The sequence below is a fragment of the Natator depressus genome, chromosome 6 (assembly GCF_965152275.1).
Source record: "Natator depressus isolate rNatDep1 chromosome 6, rNatDep2.hap1, whole genome shotgun sequence".
In the NCBI taxonomy this organism is placed as follows: Eukaryota; Metazoa; Chordata; order Testudines; family Cheloniidae; genus Natator; species Natator depressus.
The window spans coordinates 38,361,349-38,387,187 of record NC_134239.1 but is presented as its reverse complement, the minus strand read 5'-3'; the positions used below and the strand labels follow the sequence as shown (position 1 = coordinate 38,387,187).

The window sequence follows — 25,839 nt, the reverse complement described above, 5'->3', positions numbered from 1 at the left end:
AGAAGGGCTTGATTCCTCAGGACTAGTCTTGGTTTTCAGCATGTTGTGCTCCTCCCTCATATCAGTCCCAACTCCTAGCCATGCTTTGACCATTTGATTCCACCTGTCCTCCATAGCTGTCCTGCATTTGGCATATGATCAGCAATAGTCAATCCAGAGGACTCCGTGTAGTTTGTTCAGATAGTCCCCATAACATTATGACAAGAGGTGTTTCCCATGAGGTCTATTGCCAGAGAGTCTTGGATCAGTCAGACTGTCTTCAGGACACTGTCGCTTAAGAATATAAATAGAAAATAAAGATCTGAACACAAATAGGTCTGTATTTATGTCTTTTCTCCTCTTGGGGTGAGATTCTGGCCAAACCACTTCATAGGTTTAAGAAGCAGGGGGGAGGGTGTTTGGAACTCCGTCCTCGCTTGTGTCTCTGAAAGGGCTGGCCAGGATACCATTGGAGAGCATGGTTCCCTCCACAGGCACTAGGGGCTTAAAAAATGAAGGGAGAAATGGTGCAAGGGCAGCAACTTGTGTGTGTGTGAGATGCACTGTAGCCTGTGATTATTTCATTCTCGCTATCATCTTTCCTGTATATGAGTGGGCCAGATTTCGATCTAAGTTACAATAGTGTAAATCTGAAATAACTCTTCACCTTATGGGGGTTTTGCTACCCAGAAAGGGTCATACTGTCAACTTTCAATTACCCAAGATACCAGAATGCAGACAAGTTTCAACACTTCTTTACAATTTGCAGCAAGTACTTGCAGTAGCTGGCTTGGTGCGAGAGTTTTAAGTGGTGATATATTCTGTGCTTTTTTGGTTGTTAGTAAGTTTATAGTAGCAAACTGGCTAATCATGTCGCTATTTGCATAGGTGAGCATTGCACACCTTTTGCTAGTTTACATTTAATGTAGGTACTGCTCTGTTCTTCACACATATATGCAAAGACTATTCAAATAGTCGGAGTATTGGTAAGTTCAGTGCTTTCCACTTGCTTGGCTATATAATGTGCAAATGGTGAATCAGAGAGCTGTAATTCGCTGTCTGCTGCTGTTTTGCACCATTTCATGGAGATTACACATGTACGTTGCTCTCAGCTGTGTTTTGAGTTAAGCGAATATCTTATTTCTACCACAGCTGACACACAGCACTTGAAAAGTGCAGTCCTCATTAGTGGTGGTTCTTGCTGAATTTTGCTAACCAGGTAGGTCTCTAACCATTCTGTTTCAAAACTGCTTTAACTAAAGATGGAAAGTACAAAGTGATTCTTCAGCAGAGTATTTCACATCGTGTATTTGTGCAGAATAGTTTTTCTTACCTAACTGAGAATCTTCTCTATGATTTCTCTATTAATGTATTGCATGACTTTCCTCCTGTCCCTACGGGCTACTGAATAGCCTGGACCTTACTGTACTTACTTTTATTTTGGGCTAAAGAGACACTCTGCAGAGGCCTTTTTTCTAAATTATCCTATTTCATTTAAAACCTTCTTATAACAACTTTATAAGATCGTCTTATAACAACTTGTAACAACAGTGCTTTTCCAAGCCAGCTAAATCTGTTGTGCGAATTTGAAAGTGAGCAATAGCACATGCCCAAATTTAATTGGAATTATTAAAAGGCATGTTTTAATGTAAAAATCAAAAATGCTAATTTATACAATGTACTCTGAGCATTTCAGAAATAAATCTGCATTTAGAAATAGGATGCATGTTTTAGGGTTGCTGTACACTGATCTGTGTGGTGTACATAATGTAACAGCTTGTGCATGGCTTTTCTTTATAACAATTCTGCTCTGAAATAATATTTGTCTTAGTTTTTAAGAGGTAAAAGTCACTTTTTAAACAAGTTACTTTGTAAACCAGTTAAAAGAAATACTAATTACATTTTAGAAACAAGACATCTTTGTAGAATATGTTCTATTTTTGCATTGGACTTTGGCTTTTTAAAGATCCTCCTAAAACCTCTGTAGCCCAAATTACCCTTCTGCATTTCATGTATTATCCTTTTTTACTTGGAAACCAACAACACAAATTTGTATTTTCTTTTCTTACAACTGCATATTTATTCAAGCTGGTTTCAAATTGCATTTATACCACTGAAGTACTCTATAATTTCTCTGTAACAAAATGGGTTATATTCTGCTGCTGAACTATTTACTAGAAGCATCTGCTAGAAGATTAAAGTAATTGCTTACAGATGTTATTCATTTCGAGAACTTTAAACTGCACTTTCTATCAAACCAAAAGTTATAGACTTTCTAGATGCAGGACAGAGCCTCAGCTGGTGTAAAACAGTCACTTATCACGTTGAATAGCACCTTATTGCTCAAACAGAACCATTAAAACCAACATGGGACTACTGAATGGATAAGATGTACTGTTCTACATGAGCAACTGTGGCAAAATCTTTCATAAGGGAGTACTATGCAGTGTAGTCTAAGGAAAGATCTTGTATTGCATTGATGCACAAGTTTTTGATACAGAATTTTTTTTTTAAAGTGGTGTTCCCGCTGTATAATGGTCCTTAGCAATAATAAAGAAACTTCAAACTGATGTCAAACTCAAAAAGTACTCTAAACATTTCATTTCAACAGTAAGCGTAGTCTGTCAAACTAAGGTTTATATATGGGAGCCAAAGTGCAACAGTTGCATCGGACCTGGTGCTCTAGCCTTTTTAAAATGTTGATTACTTCATACCAAGTTCACAATAACATACAAAGCTACATAAGAACGGCCATACGGGTCAGACCAGTCGTCCATCTAGCCCAGAGGTGGGCAAACTACGGGCCACATCTGGCCTGCCGGACCGTCCTGCCTGGCCCCTCCCCCACTATCCTCCCTCCCCCACAGCCTGAGCGCGCTGCGCTGCCAGCGCTCTGGCCCACCGCTTTTGCCGGGCAGCGCGGTGGCGTGGCTGGCTCTGGCATGGTAAGGGGGTGGGGAGCAGGGCGTCTCGGGGCTGCAGTCAGGGAGTGTGGGGGGGTTGGATGGGTCAGAGGTTCGGGGGGGGCAGTCAGGGGACGGGGGTGTGGATAGGGGTTGGGGCAGTCAGGGGACAGGGAGAAGGGGGGGTTCAATAGGGGGTGGGGTCCCAAGGGGCAGTTAGGGGCAGGGGTCCCAGGACGGGGCGGTCAGGGGACAAGGAACAGGGGGGTTGGATGGGTCAGGGATTCTGAGGGGGGCAGTCAGGAGGCGGGAAGTGGGAGGGGGCAGATGGGGGCAGGGGCCAGGCTGTTTGGGGAGGCACAGCCTTCCCTACCTGGCCCTCCGTATAGTTTTGCAACCCCAATGTGGCCCTAGGGCCAAAAAGTTTGCCCATCCCTGATCTAGCCCAATATCCTGTCGTCCGACAGTGATTGGTGCCAGATGCTTCAGAGGGAATGAATGAAACAAGGCAATTATCAAGTGATCCATCCTGTTGTCTAGTCTCAGCTTCTGGCAGTCAGAGGTTTAAGGATACCCAGAGCATGGGGTTGCATCCCTGACCATCTTGGCTACTAGCCATTGATGGATCTATCCTCCATGAGCCTAATTCTTTTTTAAACCCAGTTATATGTTTGGCCTTCACCACATGCTGTGGCAACAAGTTCCACAGGTTGACTGTGCACAAAAAGTACCTCCTTATGTTTGTTTTTAAACTGCTGCCTATTAATTTCATCGGGTAACCCCAGTTCTTGGGTTATGCAAAGGGGTAAAAACACTTCCCTCTTCAGTTTCTCCACACCATCCATGATTTTGTATACCTCTTTCTGTATCCCCCCATTAGTTGTCTCTTTTCTAAACTGAACAGTCCCAGAGCTTGTCTACAAATACTGCATAGCAGCGCAGCTGCACCACTGTAGCACTTAGTGAAGAAACTAAGCTTCTCCCATTGGCATAGGTATTCCACCTCCCCGAGAGGTGGCAGCTATGTTGATGGAGGAAACTGTCAGGGGATAAGTCGGTATAACTGCATTGCTCAGGGGTGTGGGTTTTTCACACTCCTGAACCATATAGTTATACTGACATAAATCTGTAGTGGAGACCAAGCCCCAGACTTTTTAATCTCTCCTTGTATAGAAGCTGTTCCATATCCCTAATCATTTTTATTGCACCCCTCTGTACTTTTTCTAATTCTAATCTCTCTCTTTGTTTTTTGTTTTTTTGAGATGGGGCAACCAGTACTGCATGAAGTGTTCAAGGTGTGGGCGTATCATGGATTTATATTGTGGCACTGTGATATTTTCTGTCTTACTATGTATCCCTTTCAATGATTCCTGACATTCTGTTAGCTTTTTTGGACTGCTGCTGCACATTGAGTAGATTTTTTTTAGAGAATTAGCTATGATGATTCGAAGATCTCGTTCTTGAGTGGTCACAGCTAATTTGGAGCCCATCATTTTGTATGAATAGATAGGATTATGTTTTCCAGTATGCATTACTTTGCACGTATCAACATTCATGTTTAACTGCCATTTTGTCACCCAGCCTCGAGAGATCCCTTTGTAAGATCCCTTTCCAGTCAGCTTTGGGTCTTAACTATCTTGAGTAATTTTGTGTCATCTGCAGACTTCGCCACCTCACTGTTTACCCACTTTTCCTGACCATTTATAAAAATGTTGAACAGCACAGGTCCCAGTACAGATCCTTGTGGACCCTGCTATTTCCTTCATTCTATTGTTTAAACTGATTGATTTCTACCCTTTGTTTCTATCCTTTTAATCCATGATTTACTAATCCATGAGGCGACCCTCCCTCTTATCTCATGACTGCTTAGTTTGCTTAAGGGCCTTTGGTGTGTGTCCTTATCAAAGGCTTTCTGAAAGTCGAACTATACTATATGAATTGGACCTCCCTTGTCCACATGCTTGCTGACACCCTCAAAGAATTATAATAGATTGGTGAGGCACAGTTTCTCTTTACAAAAGATGTGTTGACTCTTCCCCAACATATCATGTTCATTTATGTGTCTGATAATTCTGTTCTTTACTGTGGTTTCAACCAGTTTACCCAGTATTGAAGTTATTTATTACTGCATCTAATTTCCAGGATCGCCTCTAGAGCCTTTAAAGAAAATCTCCATTGTATCAGATGTCCTCAAGTCTTCTGGTACAGAGCCTGATTTAAGTGATAGATTACATACTGCAGTTAATAGTTTTGCAGTTTCATATATGAGTTCCTTCAAAACTCTTGGGGAATACCAGCTGGTCTTGGTGACTTATTATAGTTTAATTTATCAGTTTGTCCAAAAACTCCTTTATTGACACCTCAGTCTGAGACAGTCCTCAGATTTGTCACCTAAAAAGAATAGCTCGGGGGTGGAAATCTCCCTCATATCCTGTGCAGTGAAGAGTGATGTAAAAAGTTCATTTAGCTTCTCTTCAGTGGGTTTGTCTTCCTTCCTCGATTGTCCAGTGTCCCCACTGAACGTTTGGCAGGCTTCCTGCTTCTGGTGTACTTAAAAGTTAACAGCAAATTTTTTTGTATGTCTTTTGCTGGTTGCTCTTCAGTTCTTTTTTTTTTTTTTGGCCTTCCTAATTATGCTTTTACACTTGACTTCATAGAGTTTATACTCCTTTCTATTTTTCACAATAGGATTTGACTTCTAGTTTTTAAAGGATGACTTTTTGCCTCTAACCACCTCTTTTACTCTGCTGATTAGCCATGGTGGCATGTTTTTGGTCCTCTTACTTGTTTTGATTTGTGTTATACATTTAGTTTGAGCCTCTATTACGGTGTTTTAAAATGGTTTCCATGCAGTTTGCAGGCATTTCACTTTTGTGACTGCTCCTTTTAATTTCCATTTAACAAGCTTCTTCATTGTTGTGTAGTTCCCCTTTTGAAGTTAAAATTCTAATTTAAAGTTACAATAGTAAAGCCTGCTCCAGTTTGGGGTGATATATACCTCTGGATAGTGATCCTTTACAAGATGCTGTAGTTGTGGTCCTTTATCCTTGCTTTCCAGAAGGACTGAAACATGAAAAACGTGTAAGGATAACTTTTATGTTTTATACATTATAAAGTTTTTGACTCTCAGTTTTGAAAATAGAATTTGTGGTGTAAAAAGCAGTCACTACTGAAATGATATATTGAGTGATTCTTGGAACCAAGTTTCTGAACAACATTACATCAATAAAATATTAAACTATAAATACTGAGACAAACAAAAGAGGAAATAATCAGATGTAATTCAATGAAGTAATTCAGCAGCAGACAGATGCAACACTTTCAGGGTTGCAGAGGCATAAAACACGCCGTTCCTCTTCTGTTTATTTTTCTGTCTGTGCTCAAATACCCTTAGCAATGTCAGCAGGAATGGGCACAACTATGGGAAAAGTAGGTGGTTTAGATAATTGATGCTGCAGCACAAATGACAGCCAATTACTGTTTTTAATCCAGACCGTATTCTTCACCAGATTAAAACAATGTTGAGGTGTATTAAATTTGGGTTCTAAATAAATAATGACTGTATAACTTCAAAATTTTTGTTTGCTTTGATTTTTCAAAATCCTTCCTTGGCTGTAAACCATATTAAACACACACAATAATTTTGAACCAGATTCTGATCTCAATAACATCAGTTTAGATCCAGAGCAGTTATGCTGACTTCAGTGAAATTCCTCTGGATTTACCTCATGTAAATGAGATCAGAGTCTAGCCCCTTTCTTTAGTACCCCATTTGAGATTTTGGGTAAAATTTTCAAAATATGCCTATGTGCTTTAGGAGCTGACATTCTATTTTTAAAGGTTACTTAGGCACTTAAGACCCATTGACTTTCAAGCAGGTTTAGGCTCCTAAAAGTATACATCACTCTGGAAAATGGGTCAGAGGTGGAGCTAAGTACCTTAGGTTTCAGAGTAGCAGCCATGTTAGTCTGCATCCGCAAAAAGAACAGGAGTACTTGTGGCACCTTAGAGACTAACAAATTTATTTGAGCATAAGCTTTCGTGAGCTACAGCTCACTTCATCGCTACACTACGAGGACTCCCAGCTATCTTCGAGACACCACTGACTTCCTGAGGAAACTACAATCCATCAGTGATCTTCCACAAAACACCATCCTGGCCCCGATGGGTGTAGAAGCCCTCTACACCAACATTCCACACAAAGATGGACTACAAGCCGTCAGGAACAGTATCCCCGATAATGTCACGGCAAACCCGGTGGCTGAACCTTGTGACTTTGTCCTCACCCATAACTATTTCACATTTGGGGACAATATATATCTTCAAATCAGCAGCACTGCAATGGGTACCCGCATAGCCCCACAGTATGCCAACATTTTTACGGCTGACTTAGAACAACGCTTCCTCAGCTCTCGTCCCCTAATGCCCCTACTCTACTTGCGCTACATTGATGACATCTTCATCATCTGGACCCATGGAAAAGAAGCCCTTGAGCAATTCCACCATGATTTCAAATATTTCCATCCCACCATCAACCTCAGCCTAGACCAATCCACACAAGCAGTCCATTTCCTGGACACTACTGTGCTAATAAGCAATGGTCACATAAACACCACCCTATACTGGAAACCTACTGACCGCTATACTTACCTACATGCCTCCGTCCAGGACACACCACACGATCCATTGTATACAGCCAAGCTCTAAGATACAACCGCATTTGCTACAATCCCTCTAACAGAGACAAACACCTACAAGATCTCTATCAAGCATTCTTAAAACTACAGTACCTACCTGCTGAAGTGAAAAAACAGATTGACAGAGCCAGAAGAGTACCCAGAAGTCACCTACTACGGGACAGGCCCAACAAAGAAAATAACAGAATGCCACTAGCTGTCACCTTCAGCCCCCAACTAAAATCTCTCCAGCGCATCATCAAAGATCTACAACCTATCCTGAAAAATGATCCCTCACTCTCACAGATCTTGGGAGACAGACCAGTCCTCGCTTACAGACAGCCCCCCAACCTAAAGCAAATACTCTCCAGCAACCACACACCACACAACAAAAACACTAACCCAGGAACCTATCCTTGCAACAAAGCCTGATGCCAACTCTGTCCACATATTTATTCAAGTGACACCATCATAGGACCTAATCACATTAGCCACACCATCAGGGGCTCATTCACCTGCACATCTACCAATGTGATATATGCCATCATGTGCCAGCAATGCCCCTCTGCCATGTACATTGGCCAAACCAGACAGTCTCTATGCAAAAGAATAAATGGACACAAATCTGACATCAGGAATCATAACATTCAAAAACCAGTAGGAGAACGCTTCAACCTCTCTGGCCACTCAGTAACAGATTTAAAGGTGGCAATTTTGCAACAGAAAAGCTTCAAAAGCAGACTCCAACGAGAAACTGCTGAGCTTGAATTAATATGCAAACTAGATACCATTAACTTGGGTTTGAATAGAGACTGGGAGTGGCTGGGTCATTACACATATTGAATCTATTTCCACATGTTAAGTATCCTCACACCTTCTTGTCAACTGTCTAAATAGGCCATCTTGATTATCACTACAAAAGTTTTTTTTTCTCCTGCTGATAATAGCTCATCTTAATTAATTAGCCTCTTACAGTTTGTATGGCAAATTCCACCTTCTCTGTATGTGTGTGTGTAATATATATATATCTTCTCCCTATATGTTCCATTCAATGCATCCAATGAAGTGGGCTGTAGCCCACGAAAGCTTATGCTCTAATAAATGTTAGTCTCTAAGGTGCCACAAGTACCTCCTGTTTTTTAAGTACCTTAGGTGCTTTTGAAAATTATATTCTTTGTCATCTTATTTTCTTGGCTTTGACTGCCATGGAAATGGAAAAGTGTGAGGAGATAAATCTTAAGAGATGTATGTTTTCCAAACACGACGCGAGACTGGTATGAGAATCACTTTTGCTATTTCTATCCAAAGCATGCCATGCTCTACCACAGATTTCTAATACTTCAAAAAATAAACTCAGCTCACTTGCTTACGCAAAAGCCTTGGCCAAATGTTTCTAGTTTAGTATGTGGCTCAGTTTAGATATTGTCTTCTGTGCTGGATTCCAACTAGATCACATCACTTTCCATTCAACATTGTTCACTTTGCAGCATGCATACTCTTCCAAAATTAACAGTTGCTACAATGTGCAAAGAAAACTTTCAAGGTGCATTTCACATGATAGGAAAGAAGTTGCCTGTCTCTGTTAACGCAGCAACAGAAGTGGATTTCTCAGGCCTTTTATAGGATTCCATGTTGGGAAAGTATATTTTGCTGAATAATGCATTATAAAAAGCTTTGTTAATCTAAATCACTGCATTGTAATATTAAAATCAATCTCTGTCTGGGTAAGTGTTCTGGAATTCAGGCACTCAGCCACAGGACTGCAGAAAACTCTATGAAAAGATTTTATCTGATATCCTGTTTTCTATTGTGTCATCTGAAGATTTGTGTAGGATTATGTGCTTGTACTTAATTCAGCCTCCACATATTCCAACTTGGTGTCTTGGCCATGAAATAGCTCAGCCACAAACATTCTCCTGAAAAAAATATTCTCTAGTAGTTTATATGGAAGAACATTTAGGAAAAATAGCTGCAAAATTCATTGACATCCTTGGAAGGATACACACAGTGGAGGGGGTAGAAAAGGTTGCTTTCCTCTTACGTTTGCAGTCAAGTTGTTTGATTTTTCTGCAATAGCAAAACAATCTCTTTTCAGCTATTTTCTTCTTCATAGAGCATTCTGTTGAACTTGAAAATGTTTTCACTCTAATATTTTATAAATCTGTCACAATTCCAGTAATAACATATATAATAGTTATTTTTTCCAACAGTAATAAATGCTTATTTCAAACTTGTCTGCAATGCCACATGTTTTTTAAATTATAGACAGCGAGTGCATAAGAACAGCCATGCTGAGTCAGACCAGTGGTCCATCTAGCCCAGTATCCTATCTTCTTACAGTGGCCAATGCCAGGTGCTTCAGACGATTAAATGAACAATCCAGGGAAATTATCAAGAGATCTAACCCCTGTCGTCCAGTCCCATCTCCTGGCAGTTGGAGGTTTAGGGACACCATGGGGTTGCATTCCTGACCATCTTGGCTAATTGCCATTGATGGACCTAGTCTCTGTGGATTTAGCTAATTCTTTTGGCCTTCGTCATGTGCCATGGCAGCAAGTTCCTCAGCTTGACTGTGCATTTTGGGAAGAAATGCATCCTCATGTTTGCTTTAAGCTTGCTGTCTATTAATCTCATCAGGTGACCCTTAGTTCTTGTGTTATGTGAAGGAGTTAATAATGTTTCCCTATTCACTTTCTCCACATCATTCATGAATTTGTAGACCTTTCTCTTTTTTGGTAGACCCCTCCCGCCCTCTTGGTCATCTCTTTTCTAAACTGAGCAGTCCCGGTCTTTTTAACCTCGTATAGATGATGATCTATACCTGTAATCATTTCTGTTACCCATCTCTGCAACTTTTCCAATTGTAATATATCTTTTTTGAGATCAGGTGATCAGAACGGTATGCAGTATCCAAGTGTGTGCACACCACAGATTTATATAGGGGCATTATTTTCTGTCTTCTTATCTATCCCTTTCCTAATGATTCCTAACATTCTGTTAGCTTTTTTGACTGGCGCTGCACATTGAGTGGATATTTTCAGAGAACTTGCCACGATAACTCCCAGATCTCGAGTAGTAACAGCTAATTTAGAACCCGTCATTTTGTATGTATAGTTCGGATTATGTTTTTCAATGTACATTACTTGCACTTATCAACATTGAATTTCATTTTCCATTTTGTTGCCCAGTTTTACGAGATCCCTGTGTAACTCTTTGTGGTCTGCTTTGGACTTAACTATCTTGAGTAATTTAATATCATCTGCAAACTTTGCCACCTCAGTGTTCACCCTGTTTTCCAAATCATTAATTCATATGTTCTACGGGACTGGACCTAGTACAGCTCCTCTGGGGATCCTGCTATTTACCTCTCTCCAACTGTGAAAACTGACCATTTATTCCTACCCTTTGTATTCTATCTTTTAACCAGTTACTGATCCATGAGAGGCTTTTCCCTCTTATCCCATGACAGCTTACTTTATTTAAGAACCTTTGATGAGGGACCTCATCAAAGGCTTACTTAAAGTCCAAGTACATTATATTAACTAGATCACTGTTGTCCTCATGCTTTTTGACTGTCTCAAACATTTTTAATAGTTTGATACATGATTTCCCTTTACAAAAGCTGTGTTGACTCTTCCCTAACATAAAGTATTTATTTATGTCTGATAGTTCTGTGGTTTACTATAGTTTCAACCTATTTGTCTGGTACTGAAGTTAGGCCTACCGGCCTGCAATTGCCAGGATCGCCTCTGAAGCCTTTTTTTAGCTACTCTCTAATCATCTGGTACAGAGGCTGATTTAAGTGATAGGTTACATACCTCAGATGTTAGTTCTGCAATTTCATATTTGAATTTCTTCAGAACTCTTGGGTCCTTATTACTGTTTAATTCCTGTTTATTTTTTAAAAAATCCTTAAAAGTAAAATCTATTACTGTTTACAGTAATTAAAAAAACTTTAAATTATACTTTTGAGTGAATGTGGCTCTTAAATAAGATATAGAGTCATCTTGAATCTGCACTGAAAGTAGAAACTCCTTGGGCAGGGACTTTTGTCCACATAAATGTTAGTAATACATTAGTTCACTGCTAGTGTTTTATACAAATAATAATAATTAGGGGGGAAACTCTGCTGTTCTTTCAGGAGCTGCTAAGTCGAACGTCACTAGAGACTCAGAAACTAGATCTAATGGCAGAAGTTTCAGACCTGAAGATTAAGTTGGTTGGCATGGAAAAGGAACAGAGTGAATATGAAGAGAAGCAGAACAAAGCTGAGGTGAGTCTCACTTAGTTCCTTGTTTACTTTCTGATGCTCAGTCTCATGCGTGTACATTATACTGTAGTTCTGAGAAGCACTTGAGCTGAAATACGTGTGCAACAGCTGCCTCCCGCTTACAGAGCACTGTCTATACCTTTGGTAATCTGCCCTAGTTGCTACTGTATTTATGTCTGTGTTTTCCTTTTTATACTTGCTAATCTCAAAGGTTACTGTGCCACTTTAGTCAGACCCAGAGTCCATTCCAAAATCATCATTAAAAGTTGTTCATCACTTAACCCTTCCTCCTCCACAGACCTGTGGGAGAGGGGTATAGGAATCCTTCCAAAGGCAACAATGCAGTTCTGCAGCTGCTACTGCAGTTTCAGGTCTACCGCAGCTGATATGCTCCCTATTTGTGTGGAGGAAATGGCTGGTGGCTCTCCGCAATCGTCGCCTGGTCCCATACAGCAGATCTGTACTGGTTCTGAAGCAGTCATGAACACCAGACCTGTGGGGTGGGAGGGCAGGATTTTCCCTTATGTGGAGGAATTATCTTTTTTTGAGATCGGGTGACCAGAACGGTATGCGGTATCCAAGTGTGTGCACACCACAGATTTATATAGGGGCATTGTTTTCTGTCCTGTTATCTATCCCTTTCTTAATTATTCCCAGCATTCTGTTCGTTTTTTTGACTGCCGCTGCACATTGAGTGGATGTTTTCAGAGAACTATCCACAATGACTCCAAGATCTCTTTCTTACATGGGGTGTTTACTGAGTTTACTTAGGAGAGATTTGAAATTCAGGTTGTATAAAATATCTGTCCTCCGTAATGCTTCCAACAAACTGTTGGACACGTACTGACCTTACATAGGTTAGCTATGGGAGCTGTAATTTACTGGTCACTTCTAGGTTTGGAATTTGGGTTTTTTGAGCTTCCCAAGGCTTCTGAAAGTTTGATAGCGTTAAGGAGGATAAATTCTGGCAGTGGTTGACGGCCAAGTAAGTAACAGCAGCCCCTTTATCACCTTTGGCCTCCCCATGATTTTTCACTCAGAACTATCAGTGTTTTAAGTGTAGAATCCCATGTAACCCTAAGGTCTAAGCAGGCCTGTGTAATCTACTTCACAAGGAAATCGCCAAATGTCTCACTAAGAGGTAGTTGCTCCCAAGAATCCAAACCCTCCATCAGAATGGGATGATCCCATATCCTTTGGATTGTGTCAGGGGGTTTCAACATGGGGGTCATGACTACCTTGCCCTATTCTAAGTGATAGGGAAGGTTCTAGTTTGGTGGGAATGGTTGAGAAACGTTGGGTTAAAGCATGTGCCAAACTATCAACTGCTCTAGGGTTGGTAGACCTGACCCCCACCATAACCCCAGTGTGAGGGTCAGTTTTATCTCGGCTGCTAAGAGACCACCACCCACAGTTGTGATCCTGTATAGCCAAAGTAAGAAAAACTGAGACTGTGACCTGTGCTGATGTTTGAGGAGTCACACTGTGGCCCACCTGGTTGCTTCAGAGAGCCAAACCTGTGCAAACCAACACTGACTGAGCAAAATAACCATAATGTACATAGCACCCAGTAGTAACTGCATCTGTTAAATGAAATTGAAGCTGCAATAAACATTTGGAACAGGCTAGGTGCATGGGAGCGTGGGTGAAGATGCAGGAGGCCAGCGGAAAGAGGCTGCGTTCACCAGCCACTACCTTTTCTGGGCAGCATCATACCATCCGCCAGCCAATCACTGTGCTCTAGGCTGGGGCTGGGATTGACCAAGGTGGGTGTGACATTGATTGATGGGACACTGTGTTGACACTACCCAGAGGGGATGGTGCTGAGCCCCACCCCAGCACCAATGCTATTTTACTCCAGAGGCATTCTCTAGCTAAGCCGTTTTAAATTGCCTGCAAATTATATTGCATATTCAAACTTGCCTCTTGCGATTGGATTTTTTAAATGAGGATCCAAAACACAGGATAATTCAGTTAAAACATATTTGTAATTTTTAATTCTGTGCTTTTATATTTGAAGCCAGCTGTCTCCCATCAGCTAGATAGAATTTATTAAATTATATCTCTAGTATTAGGGGAAGATAACGCAAATTAAGATATACCTCTGGGAGTGACTCTGAGTTTTATCTCTCAAATCCAATTCACTTTGTCCTGCACAACATGCAGCTGTGGTTTGGTTTTGATTTTACTTAGTAACAAAGAGTCCATTGAGTATCTCTAAGCTCCCCTCAAAGGTATTAATTTCACACTGAATGCCACTTGTCACTGGCTCTTCAAAAGCACGTGCTAAATTGAAAGTGCTATTTTTATCCATGTAACAGGAGGGCCAAGAGGATAGATGTTTGTAAATGGACAGGCTCCACTCCTGAGCTTTGCAACGTTAATGTCCACTTCACAGAATAACTCTCTTCTGTCACAGTGCATCACTGTAAAGATTTATGAGCTGGTTTCTCGAGTCCCAGCTGAAGAGTTCTCTGTAGCTTTTTCCTTTCTTTAGAAGAAATATTTAATTCCTTAAGAAGGGTAATATTTAAGAAGGGCTCTAGAGGTGATCCTGGCAATTACAAACCGGTAAGTCTCATGTCAGTACGGGGCAAATTAGTTGAAACAATAGTAAAGAATAAAATTGTCAGACACATAGAAGAACATAAATTGTTGTGCAAAAGTCAACATGGTTTCTGTAAAGGGAGATCATGTCTTACTAATCTATTAGAGTTCTTTGAGGGGGTCAACAAATGTGGACAAGGGAGATCCAGTGGACATAGTGTACTTAGATTTCCAGAAAGCCTTTGACAAGGTCCCTCACCAAAGGCTCTTACGTAAATTAAGTTGTCATGGGATAAGAGGGAAGATCCTGTCATGGATTGAGAACTGGTTAAAAGACAGGGAGCAAAGGGTAGGAATAAATGGTAAATTTTCAGAATGGAGAAAAGATCTCACAAAACTAAGTGATTGGGCAACAAAATGGCAAATGAAATTTAATGTGGATAAATGTAAAGTAATGCATATTGGAAAAAATAACCCCAACTATACATACAATATGATGGGGGCTAATTTAGCTACAACTAATCAGGAGAAAGATCTTGGAGTCATCGTGGATAATTCTCTAAAAAGCAAACGGGATGTTAAGAATCATTTAAAAAAGGATAGAGAAAAAGACAGAGAATATCTTATTGCCCTTATGTAAATCTGTGGTACGCCCACATCTTGAATACTGCTTACAGATGTGGTCCCCTCATCTCAAAAAAGATATACTGGTATTAGAAAAGGTTCAGAAAAGGGCAACTAAAATGATTAGGGGTTTGGAACGGGTCCCATATGAGGAGAGATTAAAGAGGCTAGGACTTTTGAGCTTGGAAAAGAGGAGACTAAGGAGGGATATGATAGAGGTATGTAAAATCATGAGTGGTGTGGAGAAAGTGAATAAGGAAAAGTTATTTACTTGTTCCCATAATATAAGAACTAGGGGCCACCAAATGAAATGAATGGGTAGCAGGTTTAAAACAAATAAAAGGACGTTCTTCTTCACTCAGCGCACAGTCAACCTGTGGAACTCCTTGCCTGAGGAGGTTGTGAAGGCTAGGACTATAACAGGGTTTAAAAGAGAACTGGATAAATTCATGGAGGTTAAGTCCATTAATGGCTATTAGCCAGAATGGGTAAGGAATGGTGTCCCTAGCCTCTGTTTGTCAGAGGGTGGAGATGGATGGCAGGAGAGAGATCACTAGATCATTATCTGTTAGGTTCACTCCCTCTGGGGCACCTGGGAATGGTCACTGTCGGCAGACAGGACAGGGGCTGGATGGACCTTTGGCTGACGCAGTATGGCCATTTTTATGTTCTTAAGCTCTGGATCTCTTGGAAATTATTTTAAAAATACAATGAGGTTATGTAAGGAGCTGCAGTATCAAGTGACCTGCTGCATTGGACACACCTGCGCTATGTGTACATAGGCATATTAGGCGGTGGCTTCCCCATATCTCCCTCAACACATCTACATAAACTTGCCCTGTACATTTTCTTCAGATTTGTATGTTTTATAGTTTCATTTGCTGGTGTAATAAAGCAACAGTGTAATTTCCTGAAGTTATCATACAGGCAAAACTACTTCAATGGGAGTATGTGTATGCAAAGACAGAGCTTTGTGCCATATCCTGGTGCTCTTACTCACATGAGGACAGGTAGCAGAATTGGACCCACAGTTTTTAGCCATGGGAAAATGAATCTTGGAATGTTTCTTGTTTTTTCAGTAATTGTTTTCTGCTCAGAGTTTACTGGGATAAGAAGATTCAGACAAACAGTAGCAACTAATCTCTGCTTTGCCACCATTTTAGTGCTGAGTAAGAAGAGTTACGTCCCATGTATGACGATTTCTCATCTGTTGTGGCTAAGGTTATTTAGAGAGGCACTTTTTGTTTGTATCTAGAAATTAAAACCAAAAGAAACACATTTATCTTAGGTACGTCTGTATCTCTAAGGCCATGTCTACACTACCCGCCAGATTGGTGGGTAGTGATCGATCTATCGTGGATCGATTTATCGCGTCTAGTGTAGAAGCGATAAATCGATCCCCGATCGCTCTGCCGTCGACTCTGGAACTCCACCAGGGCGAGAGGTGGAAGCGGAGTCTACGGGGGAGCGGCGGCCGTCGATCCCGCGCCGCAATGACGCAAAGTAAGTGATTCTAAGTCAATCTAAGATACGTTGACTTCAGCTATGCTATTCTCGTAGCTGAAGTTGCGTATCTTAGATCGATCCACCCCCTTCCCCCTCCCCCATGTAGACCAGGCCTAAGGAGCCTATCACTGTGGTGTTTAGGGCCTTGCAGTCCTGGAGCTGCTAACAGGCGAAGTTGACATACAGTTTTTTGCATCACTTGGCCTCAATCCAGATTTCATTTGCATGATCTTCTGAGCCCAGTCTGAGAGCTGAGGGGGAAAGATTGGCAAAAGAGAGAGGGCGCATTCACTGTTTCTGAACATGCTTGTGCTTGTGCTTATATTCAGAGAAAGCCCAGAGCCACAAAGTTTGATCCTGGATCTGCTCTAAACTTCCCCAAAGTCCAGGGGAGTTTAGATCCGCTCTTTGGCCCAAATCAAACTCTAGCTATAACAGCCTTTAATGCTGAGAGAGAAAAGGCCTGGCATAGGAAAACATACAGAAAGAGATTCCAGAAGATAAGAAGCAAAAAGGGAAAGATAAAAATAATGTACTCTCAGCCGTTTCCCTGAAAACGGAGAACAAGCAGCCACAAAGGCTTCAGAGACTTCAGCTAGAGCTTCTCATTTTCCCTGTATGGACCCATCTTATTTTCTGAGGGGAACAGGAGTTTTACCATCTCCAACTTATCAGGGATGGCCCAAGGCAAGTCCAGAGTGGGTAGACACACAGGGCCCCACATTCCAGGAACCAGTCACTGGAGCAAGTGGAAAAGAGTTGGAAAGCAGAAGAGACCTTCCCCCAGCTGCCAAACTCCTGCATTGCCATGACTGGAATCTACAACTAGAGTAGCTGCCAGCCCCTTACCTGTGCCAATCCATACCTACAGAAGTCTGCTTGGGCCCCACGCATCTGATTTCAGCAAGGATTCTGCAAATCCTAGCTTGGCTCTGCCTCATAAAGGTTAATAGTGTTCCCTGCCAATGACAAATGCAGAATAAAGCTGGGATTTTCAAAGGAGGCTAAGGGAGGTAGGCAAGCGCCCAACTCCCAGTGAAATTCAGTGGAAGATGAGTACCTAGCTCCCTTAGTCTCCTTTGAAAATCTCAGCCTGTAGCAGTAGTAGTACTCAATAGGAATTTACCAGTGCAGTGTTAATTTTTTTAAAAAAGCTGCTGCCTTGTTGTGGCAACGACTGTGAGAATGGAACAAAATCCAGACATAGAAAATCTCTGGGTAGTATCCTGATTTTACACAAAGCCTGTGCTTTCCAGGAGTTCCCCTGGCAGTACTGTGATAGGATGGTGGGCTTGGCTACAGAAACACTTCCCTCCCCACTGCCCTGCTGTGTTGTTGCAAAGTTACTAATGGATGTGGTCACTCAGTCTTCTCAGCGTATGAGGGATACAGTTCCACTCGCATTAGCTGGTGCTCCAGCAGACTGGCTTTGTTACCTACAGTCCTGGCACAGTGTAGCAAAATCTGTAAAGCCAGACTTTACAGGCAATGCAACCTTTCCTAAATATTAAAAGTGTCTGTTCATAATTTTATCTGCACTATAAAACCACTGCTAAGTTGAGGAAGGGATCTGAAAACAGCACATATTTAGGCCCTGGTTCAGCAAAGTACTTCAGTATGTGCTTAAAAGTTATCCTGTGCTTGAATCATTGCCTTAGCATGAAATACCTGTCTGCCATATAACTCCTCTAGACTTGCTGATGTTCATACCTTTGGAAATTAAAAGGGAGGGTATATTTAAAGCCTTTGATCCTGCTTCCAGAGTTCTGTGCCTTTAGTACGCTTCGGTTGATTCTGTAGAATATTGGCTTGTTTGGAATAGTATATGCCTAGACCCAGTAAGCTGCTCCCCTGCACAAAGAAGTTCTCAGTGATCCCTACTACAATTTTAGCTAGCTTTGCATTTACTGCACTGCAGGAGAGTTTCAGGGAAGTGTAAACTTTTAAGAGGATTTTCATGTTTTGTAATAGAAAAATTGGAAATCTCCCATCCGCCCCCTTTGCAGGTCCCCAATCTCTCTAGGTGTTCTGCTGCCCATTAACTTTCCCACTCACTTAGGCGATTGATTAATGTCATAAGATTTACTTTACCTAGGAAAAATGAAAAGCTGTAAAATATGTGATATCAATATACATGAATATTAGGAGAGCAATTCCAAATTTTTGTAATCTCTGAGGAAGCATTGAAGATTATGAGCCATTTAATTAAGGAGGGGGAACAGGACATCACATAGCTTTTACTACAGACTTGCACTTGATTTCCTTCCCATAACTAGAAGTGTCCTGTTTTATTGACTGTTCCAGGGAAGCTGTTCCCCATCTGAATGTATTTACATAGGATTATTTTAAAATTGTGTTATCATTCTGGTGCCTTCCTTTTTAGAGCATCATTTTGGCTTCTCCAATATGTGTTGCTTAACCATGTGTGTCAGGAACCTTCCCAGGTTGGTGGGGCTAAATGGCAGAATGGATGGTTTAGGGACCTATTGTTCTTATCCTTGCTAGTATAAAGTGACCTGCTAGTACAGGGGTGGGCAAACTTTTTGGCCTGAGGGCCACATCTGGGAATAGAAATTGTATGGCAGACCATGAATGCTCACAAAATTGGGGTTGGGGTGCAGGAGGGGGTGCGGGCTCTGGTTGGGGGTGCGGGCTCCAGGGTGGGGCCAGAAATAAGGAGTTCAGGGTGCAAGAGGAGGCTCCAGGCTGAGACCGGGGTGTGTGTGGGGGGAGCAGGGTGAGAGCTCTGGCTGGGGGTGCAGGCTCTGGGGTGGGGCTGGAGATGAGGAGTTTGCTCCGGGCTGGGACTGAGGGGTTCGAAGGGCGGGAGGGAGATCAGGGCTGGGACAGGGTGTTGGGGTGTGGCGGGAGGCTCAAGGGTGCAAGCTCCGGGCAGCACTTACCTCAGGCGGCTCCCGGAAGCAGCGGCATGTCCCTTCTCCTGCTCCTACGCGGAGGCTCAGCTGGGGGCTCCGCTCTGCATGCTGCCCCCACCCCAAGTGCCACCCCTGCAGCTCCCATTGGCCTTGGTTCCCGGCCAATGGGAGCTGCGGGGGCGGCACTTGGGGCAGGGGCAGCGTGCAGAACAGAGCCCCCTGGCTGCCCTTTCACATAAGAGCCAGAGGGGGGCCATGCCGCTGTTTCTGGGAGCCACCTGGAGTAGCCCCCCAACCCTGCTCCCTGGCTGGAGCACCAGAGGCAGGGATATACCGCTGCTTCTGGGAGCCTCATGGAGCGGCCCCTGACCTTGCTCCCTGTCTGGAGCGCCAGAGCGGGGCAAGCCCCAGATGCCGCTCCCCAGCAGGAGCTCTAGGGCCAGATTAAAATGGCTGGTGGGCCGGATCCAGTCAATGGGTCGTAGTTTGCCCACCCCTGTGCTAGTAGAATGGAGATCAACTAATTTATTTTCTGGAGTAGGATTTCTTTTGGCATGGATGTCTGTAATCATAAATTATATGACAATAGATTATAGTCCAGAATGATCACATGGCAACTTTCTACTAGTAAATGATGTTGGGTGCACATATCCCATTTCAGCCACAACAAAAAAATCCGGCTGTGGTCCGAAATTGCCCCAGAACAGCTATCAGGACTGGCCAATGTTACAGTATGGTTTCCAGTTGTCATTATATCTCTGTACCCTGCGGGCCAGATTGGTAAAGACCTGGTGCCAAATTCTGATCTCCTTCATGCTGGTGTAAATCACAAGTAACTCCACTAACTTCTCTGTCTTGGGTATTTCTAAAACATCCATCCCCTTGATATATGAGCACTAACTTAAATGGAGCTACTCTAGATTTACACCCATTTGTACCTATCTCACATAGGGAAGAATCAGGCTTGTTTCTTTATAGTTGGTCTCTTCCCAGCTTCATGTATTCCGTAGTTCTGTGACTGTGAAATAATCTTCTATGCTTCCTGCCCTTACTTCTTCCTTAATCCCCCTCATTTTCTTTCTCACCTGTCTCTCTTTCCTTCTTGCAGTCAGTAGTGAACCTGATCAGTGAGCTACAGGAACAGATGTGTAGACTACAGCTGGAAATTAATAGTAAAATCCAGGAAAGAAAGTCTCAAGATAGGAAACCTGAACTGACAGCTAACGGTCCTCAGGCCAGCACGAGATCAGTGGTAGAGAGCCTCACCCAGAAGAATTGCTCCCTGTGTGATGTATGAGAAGTACACTTTAGCATAATTTTGTGCATTGCCCCTTTCTCACAAAAACTGAATTCCACTAACCAGAATTACGTTGTGAACAATAGGCATTAATCTGTGTGAGTTTTTTTTTAGACAGTGTGCTGTGTTAATAATAAACCTAGTGCCAAATTCTGCTCTTATTGATGTCTGCTTTACCAATGCACAGATCTCAATGAGAGCAAAATATGGCCCTCATATTTTTTTATAAAGTTTGTATTTTGCTTCTAACTCTCAAAAGCATTTCGTCATAGCCGTTCTATTTTAGAATGCCAAGAATAGAACTGTGTTTGTTTGTATTGCAACACATTTTCTGAGGCGATCTGCCGCCGTGTATGTCAGCAGAACCGTGCCGTGACACACTGAACACAGCGAGCCACTTGAGAAGTGCTTAGCACACTCGCAGAAATAATTTGCTTTTCCTTTCATTCTGTTCATCGTATGTGTTCTGATGGAATGAAATTAATTAAAAGACGCAGTGAACGACTTCAGTTTGTCCTTTTAAAAAATCAAAAATCTTGAAGCCACTTTTTTTAATTCTCTGAAACAAGCGCTTTCAATAAAATATTTTTTATGTTTACAGTATAAACCTTCACTTTATTTGATCAAAACCACTTCACGTCTCAGGGTAAAAGGTACTTTGCTTAAGCTGCTTAAATATGAATGGAGGTGGAGGGACAATGGCATGCTTGAAAGCCTATTAAGATTACTTTTTAGTTCCAGGTTGCTGCATTTGCAGTGTCTCCTTAATTATTTGTGGGATCATTTCTGGAAAGCCGAACTATAATCTGCTCATGTTGACAGAGGGTTTTGGTATTTTGATTTTTTTGTTGGTTGGTTGGTTGGTTTTCAAAAAAATTTCTGTCACTTTTTTTTATAGGACTTTTTTTTATAAATATCCTCTGTTGATTTGGTACCTATTAAACATATGGCTGCTGTTTCTTGATTAATAATTCACTTCTGTCTGGCACTGACTAGTGAGTCATTAGAGTACATATGAAATGCACATTGGAGAAAAAGGTTGAAATTTATATTAAGGTATGAACAGCATCATGAATGGGGCTCCATGTTTAAAATGCACATTTGAAGAACTGTTGTTCTTATTTTCCCTGAGACATAGGTAGGGTTCCTTAATATACATGAATATGTGAGATCCATGTGTTTGGATTAGGTTTAGGGTTTGTCACATTACAAATGTCAGTTCAGGGAAATAGTGCCCCTCGCTGCCAGTGCCAAGGTTCATCAGTAATGTTGGTCTCAGAGAATGAACACTGAGGTTATAATCATCTTAAAGGAGGAGAGGGATTCAAGAGGCAAGATATGGCCAGATAGATGGAGGTCATTAGGATCCTGTCTGGACAGCTTTGGGTAGGACCAGTGACAAGGATAACCCCTGTGCTTGGATGCCTGGTGAAGGTAAATTGGGCACCAACGTAAAAGGCAACAAAAGTTTCATTTCAATATGATAAATTACAAAACATTACAATTCATTAAAATCAGAGCTTGAAAAATGTACCTACTGTGGACTAAGCCCACTAGTAAAATATACTGGTGATTTTGTTCATACATATTCCAGAACCACACCTTCTGTAATTTAAAGTAATAAGATGGTTATGTGTTGTTTGTTGTGTGCTGTTGGAAAATATGGTCAATTTTCTTTTATTTATATTTTTAAATGAGATTTATTTTCTCTCTTGGTTTTAACCTTCCTCATCTTTCTTTTCTTTTCTTTTGTAGATCATAGTGTATATTTCCTTCATTGTCTTCCGTATCTGTTTCCTCTTTCTGCTTCCACTCCCTTATAACTCTTCCCCTATGTTGTGTTCTCTACCTCCTCTTCTGTAATTTCTGTCTCCTCATGCACTTCTGCCTCCCAGATCTCTTATCCCAAAATACCATGCTCCTCTTCCCCCTTAATCTTTCAGAATCTCGCCACTCACACAAAGGACTTGGGAATTTTACCAGACTCCTAACAGCCAAGTGACTAAACATACCAAACAGGGGCAGTGCCCAGGTGAAATGTCCCTCCTTCCCAACCCTCCATCCCTCTTAAACTGCTGGGAAATGGGAAGGTGCTGAGATTCCTATCTTGATGCTCTTCTGGTATCCTCCTCAAGGTGTCATCTTTTATATCAGCCTTCAGCTAGTACTTGTCCAATAAATTTGAAGCAGAGCCTCCCCTCACCAACCAAATCACCCTGGCTGTTAGAAGGGAGACAGACTATTCTCTGTGTTCCCTCTATATGACTTATCTAGATATTTGAGGGACTTTATAAGGGTCCCATAATGTAGTATCTGAGTCCCTTACAATCTTTAACAAATGTAATGTATTTATCTTCACAATGCCCCTTTGAGGCAGGGAAGAAAAGGAAAACTCTGAGCAGCAGCAGCAGAGAAGATTGAAGTGTCCATCTACTGATGAATTAAACAGACACGACTCGTCTACCTGGGGGTTTAAAACCAGTTGAAGTTGAGTTAATCTGGTTCTATAACGGTAGTGTACACATGACGCAATGCATCACAGTGCATTAACTCCACACGTACAGCAAAACTCTGGAGTCCTCTAGCAAAGTGTACTAAGTTTGCTACGAATTGATTTAGTTAGATCTTTTATTCATATGCATGCACTGCTCCAACAGCTATCCCTCAGGGCTTTGAAGTCGACCACTACTGGCCTGTCTATGTACTTATGTGCACCTTCTGCCCTGGTATCAAGTTCCCAGGACAGACCCTCCCCATTTAAAACCAGCCGTGAGACCAGCTTTTGCCCATTTGCTCCTGGGCTCGAGTATATCAGTATTCTTGCAGTACTATAGCAATTCCACTCCACAGTCCCCACAACTTGCCTTGTGCTACTGCTTGGAGCCATGTTGAGAGTCTGCATCTCATTGCCATCTGGGAGAAGAGTCAGTGCTGGAAGATCTTTTGGTCAGACATCAGGATAAAGAACTGTCTGTGGGAATTCTGAAGCAGATGTCCACGAAGTGTCATGATCAGGACACCAAGCCGTGCTGGAGAAAGAGTACACAGCTCAGGAGGGCCCACCTTAAAATGAGGGATGCAAGGAAGACATCCACCAGGAGACATGTGAGCTGTCCATTTTACAAAGAACTGGACAGACCAGCAAAAACTTTTGGATCTTACTGCCAGCACTTTTCCCCCTGTCAAAGGGCAACCAGCAAAACTCATTGGAAGATGAGTGGGATGAGAGCAGAGAAGAGCTGTCCCCTGAGAGCCAGGTGAAAACCAACCCAGTTCCTGCACTGTAGCTGTAGAGCCCGATTCCTGCCCTCTATCAGCTGAGCCCAAATCCCAGCCAGTAACCCAGGCTGGGACCAAAGAGGCACATCCTCTGGAGGGAACTTTGGCATGTAAGTACCTATCTTTACTGTTTATTAATTATTATTATTATTATTATTTTATTAATTGTGTTATGCTGCTGTGCTGATTTCTGTCTGGGTGGCCCATGGCTCATTTTAGGCAGATATAAACTAGGAGCCATTCTGAGTTTCCCAAGCCCCCTTCCCCCCCTCCCCCCCCGCCTCCTTCCCTTTCTCACTCAGACCCCTGACCCCCCAACCACCACATTCCCAAGATTGCAGCTGTTCCACTTGAGCACTCGGCCCCTTTTCCATCCTAAAGCCCATACCATCAACAGTCTTCAGACCCACTCCACGAAGGGTACGTACCTGTCTGCCTATTTTCCTTTCACTTTCCCTCATCTCTCCTGCCTGGCGAACCCCCTTCCACCATCACCCATTTGTCGTCTCAGAATAGCAGCTAGCAGCATGGCACAGCCGCAGCCTCTACCCTATCCCCTCCCGTGACAGATTCAAATAATTAAAATATTCATTGTGCTAAAAATACAACAGTTACTGAAACACTGGTTACAGGAAAAGGAATTTGGTTAGTGTGCATAGTTTACATGAGGTATAAATGCTCATTGAATGCCCAGTGCAGATACAAAAGGTAGTGCTCCTCACTGAGGTAGAAGTATCCTGAACATTGTAGTTGACAGTTAGTGCAGGACCCTGTCTATTTTTCTCTGGATTTTCTCCATGTCTGCCAGTGAGATAAAGCAGAATTTAAGACTGAGAAATGGCTTGATTTTGGTTCTCACATTATAGGGATTGCCACATGCTCATTCCTCCCAGTATAGCTTGCAACTCCTTTCTATTCCAACAGCACTTCTGGGGGACCATCTTGGTGAATATCTTCACAGTGTATCTCTTTGGTCTGCCCTTTGCCTTTTGAATAAGGCTATTCTCTGCCTCCTAGTCTCTTCAGTGTAACGTCATTGAGACTCAGAACAGCACAAAGGGAATGTAGAAGGGATTATTATGCAGCTCATGCCCTGATGCCCACCTCACCCCTATGACAGCACAGAGCCACCTGCTCCCAGCAATCCGAGATACAGTGCAAGGCAAGACAGCATACATTGTACTCACTAAAATTCTAGCGCAACCAGTACCTTTCCCAAACGCAGACCGCTTATCATCTCTGAGGTTCCCCCGAGATTGGGAAGAATCTCAAGGAGGAAAAGTCAGTAATTCATATTTTAAAAATGCTATCATGGCCTGTCTGGAAAAAAAACAATAGCCCATTCTTTGTTTTTTTCCATTCTCCTGCAGCCAGACCACCAAGGAGAGGGCCTCTGTCAATGGCAGAGTGCCTGGCCAACCTGAGGGGGCATAAAAGGAAGACTTGGGACAAGATGTTTGTGCAGCTCATAGGAGAGTCCCACAGAAAAATTCAAGATGAGTGAGAGGTGGAGGCAGTATCCGAGGAGCCAAAAGGAGGAAAAAATGGAGTGTCAAACAAGACATTGGCAGCGGCCAAGGACAACATCACAGGCACCAGGGAAAGCATTACCGTAACCAAGGAGAGCATGGAAAAGGACAGGGAGATGTAGAGGCAATTCAGAGAGACTCTATTAAGCCAAAATAAGCTGCTTTGCTGTATGGTGGTGCTAGGACAGCAGGCGCTGCAGCCCAGAGAGGTGAGATCCAGCCACGTTCTTCAGCCCCTGGACAATACAAGTTACTGGGGCCACCTGCAACTCCACCTCGCTCCACCCCCCTGGAGCAGTGTTCCCCTTGCAAGGGTCAACCTCTGGGCACAGAAGAAAAATGCACCTGAGAGC

At 42.4% G+C, this 25,839-nt stretch overlaps 1 protein-coding gene across 1 annotated transcript in view; it reads left to right on the top strand.

Moving 5' to 3' along the window:
* PPFIBP2 (PPFIA binding protein 2) overlaps positions 1-25,839 on the top strand; it is a 207,821-nt gene that overhangs the window by 132,849 nt on the left and 49,133 nt on the right. Inside the window, exons 6-7 of the mRNA XM_074955092.1 lie at positions 11,700-11,831; positions 20,490-20,672. Coding sequence (XP_074811193.1) covers positions 11,700-11,831; positions 20,490-20,672 — 315 coding nt within the window. The remainder of the gene's footprint in view (positions 1-11,699; positions 11,832-20,489; positions 20,673-25,839) is intronic.